General features: G+C 38.9%; 1 protein-coding gene across 4 annotated transcripts in view; it reads left to right on the top strand.

Annotated features, from left to right (window-relative positions):
* Positions 1 to 18,278, top strand: part of UBE3D (ubiquitin protein ligase E3D) — a 179,784-nt gene that overhangs the window by 20,102 nt on the left and 141,404 nt on the right. For all 4 annotated transcript variants that reach the window (XM_050788165.1, XM_050788164.1, XM_050788167.1 and 1 more), the window contains 2 exons: positions 774 to 1,005; positions 7,329 to 7,398. In XM_050788165.1, coding sequence (XP_050644122.1) covers positions 774 to 1,005; positions 7,329 to 7,398 — 302 coding nt within the window. The remainder of the gene's footprint in view (positions 1 to 773; positions 1,006 to 7,328; positions 7,399 to 18,278) is intronic.

Below are 18,278 nucleotides of genomic sequence, written 5' to 3'. Positions count from 1 at the left end.
AATTCACAGAAGAAACACAGTGGTCTATAAGTGGAAAAACTAGATGAATCTCTCCAGTAATTTAAGAGTTGCCAATTAAAGCAGCATTGAAAATACTTTCACCTATTACTAATGCAGAAATGAAAAAATGATAGTATTCATTTATGAAAAGGGTGAGTGGAAGAATTATAGATTGGCACAGCCTTTCTGGAAAGAAATTCACCAAATAGGTGTTGGGTTTTAAAATATGCATACAATTTGTGCTTATCATCTCACACTTATATAAGATTCTTTTCAAGGAAAATAGATATGTTCATAAATACTCTAACAGGAACATTCATCACAGAGTTATTGACAATGAAAAACTCAAAATCTAAATATCTAACGGTTGAGGGAATGATCTCAAAAGTTTTGATTATGGAATAGAATATTGTGGACTAATTAGGATTCATCTAAATAAAACAACAAAAGCACGATATAGTATGTTTAGTCACCATTCTCAAACTTTGTGATATGTACAGATACATCTTTTGAACGGATGGCAAAGAAATACACTGTCATGTTTAGTTACTTATATCTGGGTAGTGAGATAAAAGGATGATTTTTCCTTGTTTATACCTCCTTGCATTTTCAAAATTAGTTATAGTGAGTATATATTACTTTTATAATTGAGGAAAAATTAGCATTGCAAGCCTTGTGGTTAATGAGTTTCTTTCATCTTTTATGCTCATTTAATTAAGAGAATGTTAGTTCCATTTTGTTCTGTTAAAAATGATTTTTCCTCTTTCCACTAGGAAGCTCCTCAGGGTGCTCCCACTGCCGAGTGAGAACTGGGAAGCTCTAGTTGGAGAATGGTGTTGTCATCCTGACCCCTTTGCTAATAAACCACTTCATCCGCAAGAGAATGACTGTTTTATTGGAGACTCTTTCTTCTTGGTGAATTTAAGAACCAGTTTGTGGCAGCCAAGACCTGAACTATCCCCAGTGGAGATGTGCTGTGTTTCTTCTGACAACCATTGTAAATTGGTAAAATATCATTTCAAACTAAATGCTAATTTAGAGGTTGTCTTAGATACTGGTTTCTTCAATCTTTTCCTAATTAAGGCCTTGTTACATGGACTGCTGTAAAGGCCAAAATTCATTATTTTCAACTGTCATCACTATCTCTGCTTTATCAAAACAGGAAGAGCATATGGCTTTAAACTAAAACAGCCACAGGGACCTGAAGAATAAGGAGAGGAAGACCTCTGCAGTCATAGAATTGGGAGTGCTACCATTTCACAAACAAAATGCCCTCCTTTCTTGTTCTTAGGACAATAGTGCATAATTTGTGTGCATTTTATCCTAAGTAGTCTGATTTAAGTTAAAAGTGTTCTGTTGCTCCAGGATATCTACTATACTATTAGGCTGAGGTATTTTACTATTTCTGCCCACAGTCTAGACTTCTGCTGAAGTCATAAATGCAGATGTCATCAAGTAAAAAGAGGAATGGAGGAGCCCAGAAATGGAGATAAAGCTTGTGTTGCAGGGTCTGAATTGGTGCTTGACAGTGTGAGGTCAGGTGGTTCTTGCTGCGTAGGTTACTTTGGGAAGAAGGCAATTTTCTCTCACTGCAGAGAACACATGTTTTACTTTATTTTAAAAGAAAATCAATGGCATTGGCTTAGCCCTGTGAGAAATCATTCCACTGATGGCCAGTCAGTACAGATGCTATTTAAAAAGTAAAGAAAATCATTGCCAGAGAAGCATTTTAACATCTGATTATTGGTGGGAACGAAAACATTGTATTTTAAATTTCATTCAGAACTCATTTAATTTTTGTAATCAGAACTGAAACTGAGCGACTGCAGGAAATATGCAGTAGATGGGCAGCTCTTAGGTTGTAAATTAGTTTATAGAACTATTCTGAGGGAGACGAAGGAAATTCGTCGAATGTGGACGTTAAGTTGTTGTCAAAGAAAATTATTTAAGTGCCTCATCTTACACTGTAAACAGAAATCCCTTAATCTAAATATGGTTCACTTTGGTGAAATGTGGTACTTTACATTTTATATTTTAAAAGGTAAATAGTAAGTTAATATACATTTATGTTATATTTAATATGATTAATTAAATTTGTATTTTAATCTAAATATATACTAATACTTTATGTGTTTTAAATTTTGTCTTTATGATTAAGCTATACATTTTAAAAATATTTGGAAGTTGTGAGCAGAAAAGTAGTAGAGAAAGATTAAATGAGAGAAGCCATGTTTCCCTTTTTAAATAAACTCAGCACTCTGTGCTGAAATATATTCTTCACATTTACATCTTTATCAGTTATGTGATGCAATTTACAAGAATTTCTCTTCATAGTAAACAGCTATCTTATCCATTAAAGAAAGACCCATCGTATTTTTAGACATTACAGTTTTAGTATCAAGGAGACTGTGGGAAATTCTGTACTATCATGACAAGCTGCTGTTGAAAAGATTTTCTTCAAGTTAGCCTAGATGAAAGTCCCTCTTTAATTGTATATTGTAGCAGTCCAAAGAGTGTGCCTGTGACCAAAATAGAAGCGTAAATTTGGAGGGACTGGGTAAACAGTGCTCTCAAGGCTCCTGTGGGAACAAGGCTGTTCTGTGCTATTGAAAACCTATTTCTCCTATCACCCAGTCTAGCCATCTAGCAGGGTTTTGAAATGCCACATAGTAACAAAGCATCCTAATGGTATCTCTTGGGAAACATTTTTTTGGTGAGACAATATCAAGGGTCCTTAGAAATTGAGACAACACAAAGGGAAACTAAAAGGGAGGACACAAGGCTAATCCACCTCTCTGAGCAGTCCTGCCCTGTGTCAGATATATTGACTTAATTAGTCCACAACAATGTCTGTCTTTGAGGTTTGCTCTGTAGAGTTCCCACACTGTTAGGCTGCTTCATTACACAACTTGCCTTATTATTTCCTTCAAGGATAGGTGAAGAAAAATGCATTACAAACAGAGATTCTCTTTAAACAAAATTTATGTGTTATATGTTTAATTAAAAAGATCTGCTTTTAAAAACAGCACAAACAAACGTGAAGCCCAACACTGTTTCTTTTCTTCCATAGCTTTTTAGAGTTTATAGTACTTTATTTGAGCCTTTGTCATTGCGGCAGTATCTACTTTTTTTAAAAAAGATACCTGCTGGAGATTTCCCTATTCATGTATTCATTTATCATCTCTCTTGTTCTATTTTGTGCCCACCCACATAATACAAATTTCGCATCTTGGGCCGGGCATGGTAGCTCATGCCTGTAATCCCAGCACTTTGCAAGGCTGAGGCGGGTGGATCACGAGGTCAGGAGATCGAGACCATCCTGGCCAACATGGTAAAACCCCATCTCTACTAAACTACAAAAAAATTAGCGAGGCATGGTGGCGGGGGCCTGTAGTCCCAGCTACTCAGGAGGCTGAGGCAGGAGAATCTCTTGAACCCAAGAGGCAGAGGTTGCAGTGAGCCAAGATTACACCGCTGCACTCCAGCCTGGTGACAGAGCGAGACACCATCTCAAAAAAAAAAAAAAATTGTATCTTATAATAATGGGATGATAAAGATGGCATTTCTTCCTTTTATAAGATTCAAAATATTATTCAAGACTTCACTGTATTTTTTAAAGAACAAATAAAATTGATCTTTGATTACATTAATATTACTGCTAGCAAGGATGACTAACATCTTTATCTTTTTTTCTTTCTTGGAGTACTTAGTAATAATTAGTTGATTTTGGTAATTTGTTTTGTTAAATCCATAAGTGGGTCTTTTTTGTTTTCTTAGAAAAATGTGTTGTCAAACTCTGTAAGTATTCACAATTATAAAAAGAATAGTATTGTGAATTTCAATATGGATTCATCATACTAGTATGCTTCATCTGCTCTTTTTTTTCCTGAAGTGCTTTAAAACAGTCTTGTCATTTTATCCCTATGTGTAAAATTAGGGATTTTAAAAATGTAGCCACACTGTCATCACACCTGATAAAATTAACAATTATTCCTTAATGATACAATACCAGGCCATATACAGATTTTATCAATTGTCTTAAAAGTATCTTTTAGTGGCCGGGCGCGGTGGCTCATGTAATCCCAGCACTTTGGGAGGCCGAGACGGGCGGATCATGAGGTCAGGAGATCGAGACCATCCTGGCTAACGCGGTGAAACCCCATCTCTACTAAAAATACAAAAAAAAAAAAAACTAGCCGGTCAAGGTGGCGGGCGCCTGTAGTCCCAGCTACTAGGGAGGCTGAGGCAGGAGAATGGCGTAAACCCGGGAGGCGGAGCTTGCAGTGATCTGAGATCCGGCCACTACACTCCAGCCTGGGCGGCAGAGCGAGACTCCCTCTCAAAAAAAAAAAAAAAAAAAAAAAAAAGTATCTTTTACTATAGGTTTGTTTGAATCCAGATCCACACATGTGATTGAGATAATTTGGTTGTTGTTGATCTGATTTTTAAATCCTGATTACCTATGTCTGATAAGGGTAGAATCTTATTTTAAAAACAAGCAAACAAAAAATACTTCTCCTGCCCCCTTGAAAGACAAGGTGAGATGTTCTGTGATAGCCGTTACGAATGAAGTACATATCAGAGCACTTGAAAAAAAAATTTCTGCTTCAAATAAAAAAATTCTTTATTCTCAAGCCTTGCTATTACAATACCAATATTAGTTTTTAGTAAAGCCCTTAGTTTTTGGTAACATTTAATGAGTATGATCAGATTTAACTTGTACAAAATAGTACTCTTTAAAAAATATTTTTAATATCAACTTGGAGCCATACGGGTGTATGTCTTACTGTAAGAAAGCATTAAACTGCCAGAATGGCACCCTTTGTAGACCATGCTGGCTGAGTTCTCTTCTAACTGGACCTGAATAAATTGGCACCTTCCTAGGTTTCTATGTCTGTCTCTTACCTCTCATGGGAATGACCCCATCCAGTTTCCCACCTGGGTCAGGCTCTGAGACCTGCCATTTGTGATGTGCCTGATAAGGATGTCATGCAATGGCCAGAGATGGCACACTGTGGGGCCCACTTTGGGAGTGTGCCTGGATCAAAGTTTCAGCCAGGACTGAACTGACTTGCGAAGTTCACGTGTGCTTTTGTTTCCTCGGCAGAGACTTTTGAGAAAGGCTGCAGAATCTGTCCAAATACTGCCGCTAGACCAGGAAAAATGGAATAAGTGTTTATGTTACTGAAGGTTAATTCAGTGTAGGAAGGGATTCATCTCAAAAGTTTCTAAATAGAAGAGCTGTGGGCATTTATGGATTTTTTACTAGTTGCATGTGTTTGAGGCTGGGGGAAAGAATAGGCCATAGAGGAAGACCCCAATATGAATTGTGCTGTTGCTCTTGACTTTGACCTCTAATTGAATATATATGTGTGTGTGTGTGTGTGTGTGTGTGTGTGTGTGTGTGTGTGTGTATAGACAGAGTCTTGCTCTGTCGCCCAGGCTGGAGTGCAGTGGCACAATCTCGGCTCACTGAAACCTTCCCCTCCCAGGTTCCTGTGATTCTCCTGCCTCAGCCTCCTGAGTAGCTGGGATTACAGGTGCGTGCCACCACACCCAGCTAATTTTTATATTTTTAGTAGAGACGGGGTTTTCACCACTTTGGTCAGGCTGGTCTCAAACTCCTGACCTCATGATCTACCTACCTTAGCCTCCCAAAGTGCTGGGATTACAGGCGTGAGCCACTGCGCCCAGCCAGTGAATGTATTTTTTTACATCAAGATCTGATAACACACACACACACACACTCATGCACACACACACACAAACACCTCAAATAAAAGTTTCTTGAAGCAGTACTTACTCAGTGTTTGAAGCACTGTCATATTTTCTGTTCTATTGTATTTCATTTTTTAAAAACACAGTAGACCTGGTGCGGTGACTCATACCTATAATCCCAGCATTTTGGAAGGCCAAGGTGGGTGGATCATGAGCTCGGGAGTTCAAGACCAGCCTGGCCAAGATGGTGAAACCATCTCTACTAAAACTACAAAAATTCGCCAGGCATGGTGGCAGGTGCCTATAATCCCAGCTACTAGGGAGGCTGGGGCAGAGAATTTCTTGAACCCAGGAGGCGGAGATTGCAGTTAGCCAAGGTCACACCACTGCACTCCAGCCTGGGCAACGAAGCAAGACTCCATCTCAAAACAAAACAAAATAAAATAGACAAAAAAAAAACCAAAGCACAGTAATCCACTGAATTGGTTCCATGAATTGGTTCCCACTAATGGAGCGCATGAGCTGTAATTTGGAAAACACTTAGCATAGTGTTCAGAAGCCTTAGCATCAGAAAGACCCAGATTCAAACATCAACTGTCAGTTACTAGCAGCACGTCCATGGAACTCAGTTTAAATGTACTTTTTATGCAACTTTTTAGGAAATTATTTATGCCAAGGAAAAAATACTCAAATGTATATTAATCAGTTAAATTTTTTTTTCCTTAGATTAAATACACATATTATCCTACAACAGAAGTCACTGCCCTTCCTTACTTCAGCCTACACCTATTCTGTAATTTCCCAGGAAAGGTACCCTGGTGTGTTCAGAGCTGCAGAACCTCCTTTTCCCTGCCCACTTTATATGGCTTCTGCCTTGTTGCAGTATATCTGGACGAGAGGAATGTTGTATGGTTTTAACAAAGGTATAATTATGGATGTGAAAAGGCATATTCTTTGTTTATTGATTAGGCAAATGCTAGTTATTTTAATCTATGTCTCAAATAATGAATTTGGATTTTTGAAGGTTAGGATTGTTTCAGGAATTGTCCCAGAGCACTACCTGTCTTTCCAGTTACCGTGCCGATCCTAAGTGGAAAAAATGGAAGTATATGAACAGAATATATATTGTTAACTTTTCACTTATTGTAGTTAAGGATTATAGGTTACTTTTACATAAATTACACTGGACTAGGAATCAAAATAGTGTGAGTTCAAGTTCTGATTCTTCTGTGTTCTATACACATGAGTTGAGGCAAGTCATCAACCCTGTCTTTGTTGCCCACCATCTGCCTGGTCTAAGTTATAAGGCTATTTGGAAGTGCTTTTTAGAAATGTAAGGTACCACTTAATTCAAATTATTTGGCAACTTTTGGATTATCAAGAAGTGGCTAGTTTTGGAAAAGTGAATCTGTGCTTTATTGTTTCTTAAGACTTGAAAAATTATCTCTGTGCATGTGAATTATGCATACAAGCTAAATGTATTCCCAGTATTTAGTAGAGGGCAGAATAAAATGTAAAGTTCAATGTATACTCTGGGGACTATGTTAAAATTATATATTTCTTTTAAGAAAAGCTGAATGACATTTAAATGACATTTTTCTGTTCTACAGGAACCAAAGGCAAATACCAAAGTAATTTGTAAGCGTTGCAAGGTAATGTTGGGAGAGACCGTGTCATCAGGTAAGAATTTCATAACAAGAAGCCAAAATGATTGGCTTCTTGTTTAAAAGCCAGAATGATATTTTATAGTAAATATATAGGAAAGATAGATGATTAATATATGCTGTAGAATTGGTGCTTTTCAAAATAGACCCCAACTAACATATCATCCAATATACCAAGAAGTTTGTATATTTTGACCTTCATAAGTACAGAGTATTGAATTTTAAGTATTAAGAACTTGAGTCATTTTCAGTGTTTCATAGCCTCTTTGTAGATATAAAGCAATAGTATAAAGTTTGTACTTAGGTCTATTTTAAAGAAAATTGGAGCTTTTCTCTCTTTCTTTCTCTCTCTCTTTCTTTCATCTTTTTTTTTTTTTTTCATTTTACCTTCCTGGTAACTCACAAAACAGAGCTTTTTTCTTAACAAAACTCCTCAGTCAGAAGAATTGGTGCCCAGAGATGGAGGAGTTGTTTTTCTTGGCTGCCATCTGGCTTGGGGCTGTATTTTGGGGCTGGGGATGGAAGAGGACCTGTTGAAATGGAAGAAAAAACATTCTGAGTTTTGTACTTTGTCCCTTATTCTTTTTGTTTCCCAGTAACGTTGATTATATTTTATGTAAATTCTGTTATACTACTTAAAAATATTATACTGAAAATCCTGATAATTAAAATGCATTGCAATTTAAAGATATGGTTTACAGTGTCTAGAGAGCTGCAACATGCTGTGTCAGCTTGTGGAGGATGAATAATTACTTTTAATACAATTAATTAGAAGACGTGATTTACATGAAGCAATTGTACTTAAGAGAAGGCAGATGATGATTTTTTGTTTGTTTGTTTACTTGTTTGTTTAATCATCAAAATCTTATAAATAGTTACTTGTTCATGGTGAGCCAGAAAGGAAAAATGAGTTAGTAAATGATACCATCCTTAACGTCATTTTTGGAAAATGAAAGCAAGCTCCTGAAGCAATACCTTAGAAAATGTTAAGCCTTCTGGTTAAATAAGGTGAATTGATTTTTAAATTATTTTCTCCCTGAAGTCCTGTTAAAATGTCAGTTAAGGAATGAAAAGATGTATATCAACAAAGGCAAAGAAATGGAGAAGGTATGACAATGACATAAACAAGAGATGTAAACAAACTTTTTTGGAACACAGTTGGCAGCCTGGAGGGAGCTGCAGCTTTGGTGTCTGTAGATCATTTGAATAAGGAGTGGGCCAATAATCTCTGTAGAGCCCCAAAACAGGTCAGAATTTGGTGGCAGCAGGTAACAGGGAAGGCAGTCTGAGGCAAGAAGCTGGAAGCAGGATGATTATTTCAAAGTGTATATATAGAGCTACTAGACTTCTAGGTTTCCCACTTCATTTTCAACTTGCTTCAAGGTTGGAGATTGGAAGACCTCTCCTATACCCTTTTTTTTGAATAATGGAAGAATACCAACTAGAGAAAAGATTTGTAGACACTGATTCTTCAGTAACATTCAACCAAAAATGAGGTAACATCGATGTTCAACAAAAATGAGGTTAAGCTGAGCACAGTGGTACATGCCTGTAGTCCCAGCTACTTGGGAGTCTGAGGCAGGAGGGTCACTTGAGCCCAGGAGTTCGAGGCTGTAGTGCACTATTATTGCACCTATGAATAACCACTGCACTTCAGCCTGAAGAACATAGGGAGACTCCATCTCTTTAAAAAAAAGAGCTTATATTCATTCATCCTGCTGTCAACAAACCTCGTACCTATACCCAAGAACTTTCTCTCAGCATTTCACTGCCTTACACTAAAATTGAAATGAATTGAGACTCACCAAATATTTGAGGAAATCGCCAACAAAAAAAAAACCAAGGCAATTAAATGATTAAGCAAGCAAATTAAAAGCACTGAGAAGAAACACATTATGTATGCAGCAGAAGAAAATCTTTAAAAAAAATAAAATGCCCTTGAAGAAATAAACTAATATTGCTTCCATAATTCAGAGAATGTGGAATTTAAAAATATAATAGCTTCAGAAAAAAAAATTAAAGAATTGGAAGATAAAAGTAAAGAATTAGGCCAGAAATTAAAACCAAAAGACAGAGATTGAAAATTAAAGAAGAGGCCGGGCACAGAGGCTCACACCTGTAATCTCAGCACTTTGGGTGGCCAAGATGGGCAGATCACCTGAGGTCAGGAGCTCAAGACCAGCCTGGCCAATATGGTGAAACCTCGTCTCTACCAAAAATACAAAAATTAGCCAGGTGTGGTGAAGTGCGCCTGTAATCCCAGCTACTAGGGAGGCTGAGGCAGGAGAATCACTTGAACCTGGGAGGCGAAGGTTACGGTGAGCTAAGATCATGCCACTGCACTGCAGCCTGAGCAACAGGGCAAGTCTCCATCTCAAAGAAAAAAAAAAAGAAAGAAAATTAAAATTAAAGAAGTACAAAACATATATATAATCAGTTAAGTTTCCTGAAGGTAGAGACATTGTCTATCTTGTCTATCAGTATGATCTCAGCACTTAGTGTAACGTCTGGCACATAGTGAGTACCCAGTAAGTATCTGTGAAATGAATAAGTAAATTGAGCCTTTCAGGACAACCAACATCTAGCTTATAGAAATTCTAGAAAGAGAGAATAGAGACAACAGAATGTAGGAAATTATCCAATAACAAAAATACCAAAAATACAAGACTATTTTCCAGAGCTAGGACTTCAGTTTCTTGACTGAAAGGGTCCACTAAGTACCCGCTGTAATTAGTAGAGGAATAGCAAGGAAGCCACCTCAGGCCACAGCAATGAGTAATTTCAGAACACCAAAGATGAAGTTTCCAGGGGGAAAAAGGCAGTTAATATAAGACAGATTAAGAATTAGAATAGCATTGAACGTCTTAACACCAGAGCTGAAAGCCAGAAAACAGTGAAGCAGTGCCTTCATAATTTGAAAGGAAAAAGATTTTCAGCCCAGAATTCTATACACAGTCAAGCTGTCAGTCAAATATGAAAATAATAAAAGCCATTTTGCAAATAACAAAGTCTCAAAACACAATTCTCAAAGGTTTATTTTTCTTAGTAATTCACTATAAAATATAAATCACCAAAACTAGAGATTCAATCTAGGAAGAGATGACATGGAATTGGGTAACAAGGTGTACAATAAAGGAAAGCAGGATAAGGAAGTCCCAGGGTAAGGAGTGGGCAGCAGGCCTAGAGAATAGCAGCCTAGATTGAAGCAAATGGGAGAGAAGATTGCAATAGAGATTTTTTTTTTTTTTTGAGACATAGTCTCACTCTGTTGCCTAGACTGGAGTCCAGTGGCATGATCATGGCTCATGGCAGCCTCAACCTCCCGGGCTCAAGTGATCCTCCCACCTCAGCCTCCCAAGTAGCTCGGACCACAGGTGCATACCACCATGTCTGACTAATTTTTAATTTTTTGTAGAAGTGGGGTCTCCCTATGTTGCCTAGGCTGATCTTAAACTACAGGACTCAAGTGATCCTCCTGCCTCAGCCTTCCAAGTGCTGGGATTACAAGCATGAGCCAACATACATGGTTGATTTTTTTTTTTTTTTTTTTTAGTTATAAAGTGGAATTGATAAATTATTTGATTTGTTTGACCACATGTGTTTTAGTTCATTTTCACACTGTTGTAAATAACTACTTGAGACTGGGTAATTTGTAAAGAAAAGAGGTTTAATTGACTCACAGTTCTACATGGCTTGGAAGTCTCAGGAATCTTACCGTCATGGCAGAAGGCAAAGAAGAAGCAAGAACCTTCTTCACAAGGGGGCTGGAGAGAGAGAGCAGGGAACTGCCACACACTTTTAAACCATCAGATCTTGTGAGAACTCTATCATGAGACTGGTGAGATGGTGCTAAACCATTAGAAACCACTCCCATGATCCAATCACTTCCCACCAGGCCCCAACTTTAACACGTGGAGATTACAACTTGACATGAGATTTGAGTGGGGACACAGAGCCAAACCATATCAACATGTGACAGATAATCTCAAGATAAACCATTTAATTATATGGAAAGAATTAGCTAAAAGGTGATTGAAGCAGTTATTCACTGCAGGAAGGAAAAAAGAAAGGTTGAACAAGAAAAGAAACATCTCCATTGTAGTATTATGGTAATAATAATGTAAACACTGAATATTTACTTTACTAAACATTGTAGTGTGATACAAAAGTATATTAGAAGGTCAATATGTGTGAGTTTGTGTGTGGGGTGGTATAAGAGATCTATACCTACATCTGTTCTAAAAGTAAATCACTAGGATTCCACTTCCCAAAATAGTGTCATGAAGAGAATGGGCAACTTTATTCTGTAGCAAACATGTACAAAACTGGACAATTTAAAAAATTAATAACCATATTAGGGCACTAGAAAATGAACAAAAGTGAAACAACAGTTTTAGAACTATTTAAGTAATGGAAAACTGCTACTGGGAAAGAATAGCAAGTTTGTAATTTTTTTTTGTCTGGGGAGGCAGACGGACCTTGCCACTTTGTATCTTCCCAACTCAGGCAGGAAAAGCCCACAGCTTTACTGTCTATACATGGTGGGTTTGGTTTAGGGTAGGTGATGGAGAAAGCAGAAATTCTAAGGAGGATATTTTGGAAGCAAAGTGATTGTATTAGTCCATTCTCACATTGCTATAAAGAAATACCAAGACTGGGTAATTTATAAAGAAAATAGGTTTAATTGGCTTATGGTACTGCAGGCTATACAGGAAGCATAGCAGCTTCTGGTTTTGGGGAGGCCTCAGGAAACTTACAATCATGGCACAAAACAGAGGAGGAGTGAGGCATCTCACATAGTGGAAGCAGCAGCAAGAGAGAATGAGGGGAGGTGCTACACACTTTTAAACAAGTAGATCTTGTAAGAAGTCACTCACTCACCATCACAAGTACAGCACCAAGGTGATGGTGCTAAACCATTCATGAAGGACCCACTGCCATAATCCGGTCACTTCCCATCAGGTCCCACCTCCAACATTAGGGATTACAATACAGCAGGAGATTTGGGTGGGGACACAGATCCAAACCATATCAGAGATATAGTTCTGATGTTTGTCTCCTTTAAATCTCATAAAATAATAAAATAATAATAAAATGTAATTCCCAATTTAAAATAATACAATGTAATCCCCAATTTTTGAGGTAGGGTGTGGTGGGAGGTGTTTGCGTAATGGGGCAGATCCCTCATGAATGTCTTTTTGCTGTCCTCATGATAGTGAGTGAATGCTTATGAGATCTGGTTATTTAAAAGTGTGTGGCACTTCTCTCCTCTCTCTCTCATCCCTGCTTTCACCATGTGAGACACCTTGCTCCTTCTTTGCCTTCCACCATGATTGTCAGGTTCCCAAGGTCCTTACCAGAAGCCAAGCAAATGCTGGAGGCTTGCCTGTACAGCCTGGAGAGCCATGAGACAATGAAACTGTATTAGTCTGTTCTCATGCTGTTAATAAACACATACCCAAGACTGGGTAATTTATAAAGAAAAAGGTTTAATTGACTCACAGTATCACATGGCTGGGAAGGCCTCACAATCATGGCAAAAGGTGAAGGGGGACAAAGACACGTTTTACATGGCGTTAGGCAACAGAGAGTATGCAGGGGTACTGCCCTTTATAAAACCATCGTATCTTGTGAGACTTACTATCACAAGAACAGGACAGGAAAACCCCGCCCCCATGATTCAGTGAATTCCCACTGGGTCCCTCCCATGACACATGGGGATTATGGGAACAACAATTCAAGATGATATTTGGGTGGGGACACAGCCAAACCGTATCATTCTGTCCCTGGCTGCTCCCAAATCTGATGTCCTCACATTTCAAAACCAATCATGCCTTCCCAACAGTCCCCAGAGTCTTAACTCATTTCAGCATTAACTGAAAAGTCCAAGTCCAAAGTCTCATCAGAGACAAGGCAAATCCCTTCCACCTATGAGACTGTAAAATCAAAAACAAGTTAGGTACTTCCTAGATAAAATGGGGGTACAGGCATTGGGTAAATGCACCCACTCCAAATGGAAGAAATTGGCCAAATCAAAGGGGCTAAAGGTCCCATGCAAATCTGAAATCTAGCAAAGCAGTCAAACCTTAAAGCTCCAAAATGATCTCTTTTGACTTCATGTCTCACATCCAGGTCATGCTGATGCAAGAGGTGGGCTCCCATGGCCTTGAACAGCTTTGGCCCTGTGGTTTTGCAGGATACATCCCTACCCAGCTTCTTTCATGTACTGTTTTTGAGTTACTGTGGCTTTTCTAGGCATACGGTGTAAGCCTTCTGTGTATCTGTTATTCTGGGGTCTAGAGGATGGTGGCCCTCTTCTCACAGCTCTGCCAGGCAGTGCCACAGTGGGAACTCTATGTGGGAGCTCCCACCCCACCTTTCCCTTCTGCACTGCCCTAACAGAGGTTCTCCATGAGGGCTGCAGCCCTGCAGCACACCTCTGCCTGGACATCCAGGTATTTCCATACAGTCTCAGAAATCTTGGTGGAGATTCCCAAACCTCAACTCTTGACTTCTGTGCACCCACAGGCTTAACACCACATGGAAGTTGCCAAGGCTTGAGGCTTGTAACCTCTGAAGCCTGGGCCCAAGCTCTACCGTGGCCCCTTTTAGCCATGGCTAGAGTGACTGGGACACAGGGCACCAAGTCCCTAGGCTGTGCACAACAGGAAACCATTTTTTCCTTCTAGGCCTCCAGGCCTGTGATGGGAGGAGCTGCTGCAAAGGTCTCTGACATGCCCTGGAGTCACTTTCCCCATTGTCTTAGTGGTTAACATTTGGTTTCTTGTTACTTGTGCAGATTTCTGCAGCAATAGAAATTCAAGCAGGCTTGAATGCAAGGCCCCATGGAAGTCCGAAATCCAGCAAAGCAGTCAAATCTTAAAACTCCAAAATGATCTCCTTTGACTTCATGTCTCACATCTAGATCACACTGATACAAGTGGCTTGAATTTCTCCTTTGACTTTGTGTCTCACATCCAGGTCATGCTGATGCAAGATTCAAGCAGGCTGGAATTTCCCCCCAGAAAATGGGTTTTTCTTTTCTACCTAATTGTCCAACTACAAATTTTCCAAACTTTTATGCTCTGTCACCACTTGAATGCTTTGCTGGTTAGAAATTTCTTCCGCCAGGCTGGGTATAGTGGCTCATGCCTGTAATCCCAACACTTTGGGAGGCCAAGGCCGGTAGATCACTTGAGGTCAGGAGTTCAAGACCAGCCTAGTCAACATGGTGAAACCCCTGTCTCTACCAAAAAATACAAATATTAGCCAGGCGTATTGGTGCATGCCTGTAGTTCCAGCTACTTGGGAGGCTGAGGCATGAGAATCACTTGAATTTGGGAGGCAGAGGTTGCAGTGAGCTGATATTACACCACTGCACTCTAGCCTGAGCAACAGAGTGAGAACCGGTTTCAAAAAAAAGAGGAAGAAATTTCTTCCACCAGATACCCTAAGTTATCTCTCACAAGTTCAAAATTCCACAGATGTCTAGGGCAGGGACAAAATGCTGCCAGTTTCTTTCCTAAAGCATAACAAGAGTCACCCTTGCTCCAGTTCCCAACAAATTCCTCATCTCTCTCTGAGACCACCTCAGCCTGGACTTCATTGTCCGTATCCCTATCAGCATTTTGGTCAAAACCATTCAACAATTCTCTAGGAAGGTTCAAATTTTCCCCCATTTTCTTATCTTCTGAGCCCTCCAACTCTCTAGGAAGTTTCAAGCTTTCCCACATTTTCCTCTCTTCTTCTGAGCCCTCTAAACTGTTCCAGCCTCTGCTTGTTACCCAAGTTCCAAAGTTGCTTCCACATTTTCCAGTATCCTTACAGCAGCACCCCACTCTACCAGTACTAATTTACTGTATTAGTCCGTTCTTATGCTGCTAATAAAGACATACCTGAGACTGGGTAATTTATAAAGAAAAAGAAGTTTAATGGACTCACAGTTCCACATGGCTCAGGAGGCCTTACAATCATGGCAGAAGGTGAAGGAGGAGGAAAGACAGGTCTTACATGGTGGCAGGCAAGAGAGCTTGTGCAGGGGAACCGTCTTTTATAAAACCATCAGATCTCATGAGACTTATTCATTATCATGAGAACATGATATGGAAAAACACGCCCCCATGGTTTAATTACCTCCCACTGGGTCGCTCCCATGATACATGGCAATTATGGGAGCTACAATTTAAGATGAGATTTGAGTAGAGACACAGCCAAACCCTATCAGAAACCTCTTTTTTTTTTTTTTTAATTAGCCTCAGGTATTTATTATAGCAATACAAAAACCACCTGCTGCACAAAGGATGATAGATGAGCTGAGATAACTTCTCTGCCCTAACACAACTCTAGCTGACTCCTAAACCTTGCATACACACAAAAGAATGCCAGGGAGTATGTATTGTATGTATTTTCAGTAAGAATTGAAAGCTTAGGGGGACCTGTGAATTTGCTGTGACTTTGATTGCATTCCTCAATCCACATACAACTTGGGTAGCAGAAGGTAATTTTTGTAAGAAGCCTTACTGGCTTGAGGTATTTGAGTAGAGCCTTGCCCAAAATTATTTGCTGACAGCTAACCTATACAGGTACAGTGGATACTTGCTAGGGAACCAGACTAAAAAAAAGAATTAAAACCGAGTAGAGACATTAGTGGCTACACACTGTGGGGAGATACATTTCACAGTTCGAGTCCAGGCCAGTCAATTGATTGCTATCCCAACCAATAACCAACAACCGTCAGAAGAGCAAAACAAAATCCACATTTGCCCCAACATATTGCACACAATGTCCTGCTTCTGTCTAAAAATTATTAGGTGTGCAAAGAAACTGAAAAGAATGTTTCATACTCAAGAAAAAAAGGACTTAATAAACAGGTACTTAGTAAACACAAATATTCGATTGAGCAGACAAACATGTGGAAGCAGCTGTTATAAATATGGCAAATATTTATATTTGCTTAGCATATTTAGCAATATGAAAGGTGTGAAGGTAGCTGAAAGGAAAAGGAAACTGTAACAGTAAGTATATTTAGGAAAGACCCACAGTAAAATTTCTTAAAAAGTATTATAATTGATATTAAAAACTCAGCCAGTGGTTTAACACCAGATTAGGTACAACTTGAAGATAGAATTAATGAACAAAAGAGAGACGACAAGAAAAACCTGTTATGTAGCACAGAGAGACAAAAGGGAAAAAATATAGAAGAGAGAGTAAGAGACGTAGAACATCGACTATCCATTGTATGTTTAATCAGACTTCCAGGAGGAAAAGAAAGGAGCATGGGCAATATTTGAAGAGATAATTGTTGAGAATTTTACAAAAGTGATGAAGAACAGCAATCTATAGATTCAAGGGACCCAGTGATTTCCAATTCGGTGAAGCCCTAGCAAGAAAAATAAAAATAAATCCATACCTAGACACATGCAAGTAATACTGTAGAATAAAAAGTGGGGATAATCTTAACTGCAGCTGAAGAAAAATGACAGAGTTCCTTCAAAGGAACAGCAGTAATGGAAGTCTGAAGACAGTGGAACAATATTGCCAATGTGTGCAAATAACTGTTGATCCTAGGACTTAATCTCAAGTGAAAATTTCCTTTAAGAATGAAGGCTAAGATAAATATGTTTTCTGACAAACACAAACTGGGATAATTCAATACTAATGGGTTTTTTTATTTTTTATTTTTATTTATTTATTTTTTTTGAGATGGAGTCTCGCTCCATCGCCAGGCTGGAGCACAGTGGCGCGGTCTTGACTCACTGCAACCTCTGCCTCCTGGGTTCAAGCGATTCTTCTGCCTTAGCCTTCCAAGTAACTGGGATTACAGACATGCGCCACCACACCTGGCTAATTTTTGTATTTTTAGTAGAGATGGGATTTCACCATGTTGGCCAGGCTGGTCTTGAACTCCTGACCTCGCGATCTGCCCGCCTCGGCCTCAGAGTGCTGGGATTACAGGTGTGAGCCACCGTGCCTGGCCCATAGTGGTTTCTTATGAAAAGAAATTCTACCTGTATTCAGGTAGAAGAAAATGATCCCACATAGAAGGTCTAATTAAGTTCAATAAGACTTATTAGTCTTATTGTCTGAATAGTGAATATTCAGATAACGCTTTAATGAATATTAACTGTAAAGCAATAGAAATAATACTTGTGGGATTAAAATAATGTAATTAAATTATAGATTAACAACACACAGGATAAAAAGGGTCACTTCTACTTTGGGAGGCGGAGATGAGAGGATCCCTTGAGACCAGCCTAGGCAACATAGTGAAACCTTGTCTCTACAAAAAATTGACCGGGCATAGTGGTGCATCCCTGTAGTAGTCCTAGCTACTCAGGAGGCTGACGCGGAAGGATCACTGAAGCCCAGGAGTTCGAGGTTACAGTGAGCTATGATCACACCACTGCACTCTAGTTGGGCAACAGAGCAAGACCTGTCTTAAGTAAATAAATACATACATACATACATACATACATACATACATACATACATAGTCATTTCATAAAGTTAAAAAGATTTAGTTTGTGTAACAACATGACTTCAAAATAGTAAATATTGACAGATCTTCAGGGAGAAATGGGTAAATCTGTCATGGCTCTCTATATATTAATCTATGAAACTATTTTATTTTTTTGACCTTTTCTGTGTGTAATATTGAGCAATTACATACTTTTTCAAAAAATAACTTTCTGTCTTATTAAAAGTTGTTTGACAACACTATTTTATTTTATTTTTTAAGAGATGGGATCTTACTCTGTCTCTCAGGCTGGAGGGCAGTAGTTCACTGAAGCCTCAGACTTCTAGGCTCAAAGAATCCTCTTGCCTCAGCCTCCCAAGTAACTGGAACTACAGGCACACGCCACTCAGCCTGGCTAATTTTTAAAAGATTTTTTTTTT

Source organism: Macaca thibetana, chromosome 4, assembly GCF_024542745.1.
Source record: "Macaca thibetana thibetana isolate TM-01 chromosome 4, ASM2454274v1, whole genome shotgun sequence".
NCBI lineage: Eukaryota > Metazoa > Chordata > Mammalia > Primates > Cercopithecidae > Macaca > Macaca thibetana.
Note: the sequence above shows the minus strand (reverse complement) of the source record. Positions and strands in the feature narration are given on the sequence as shown.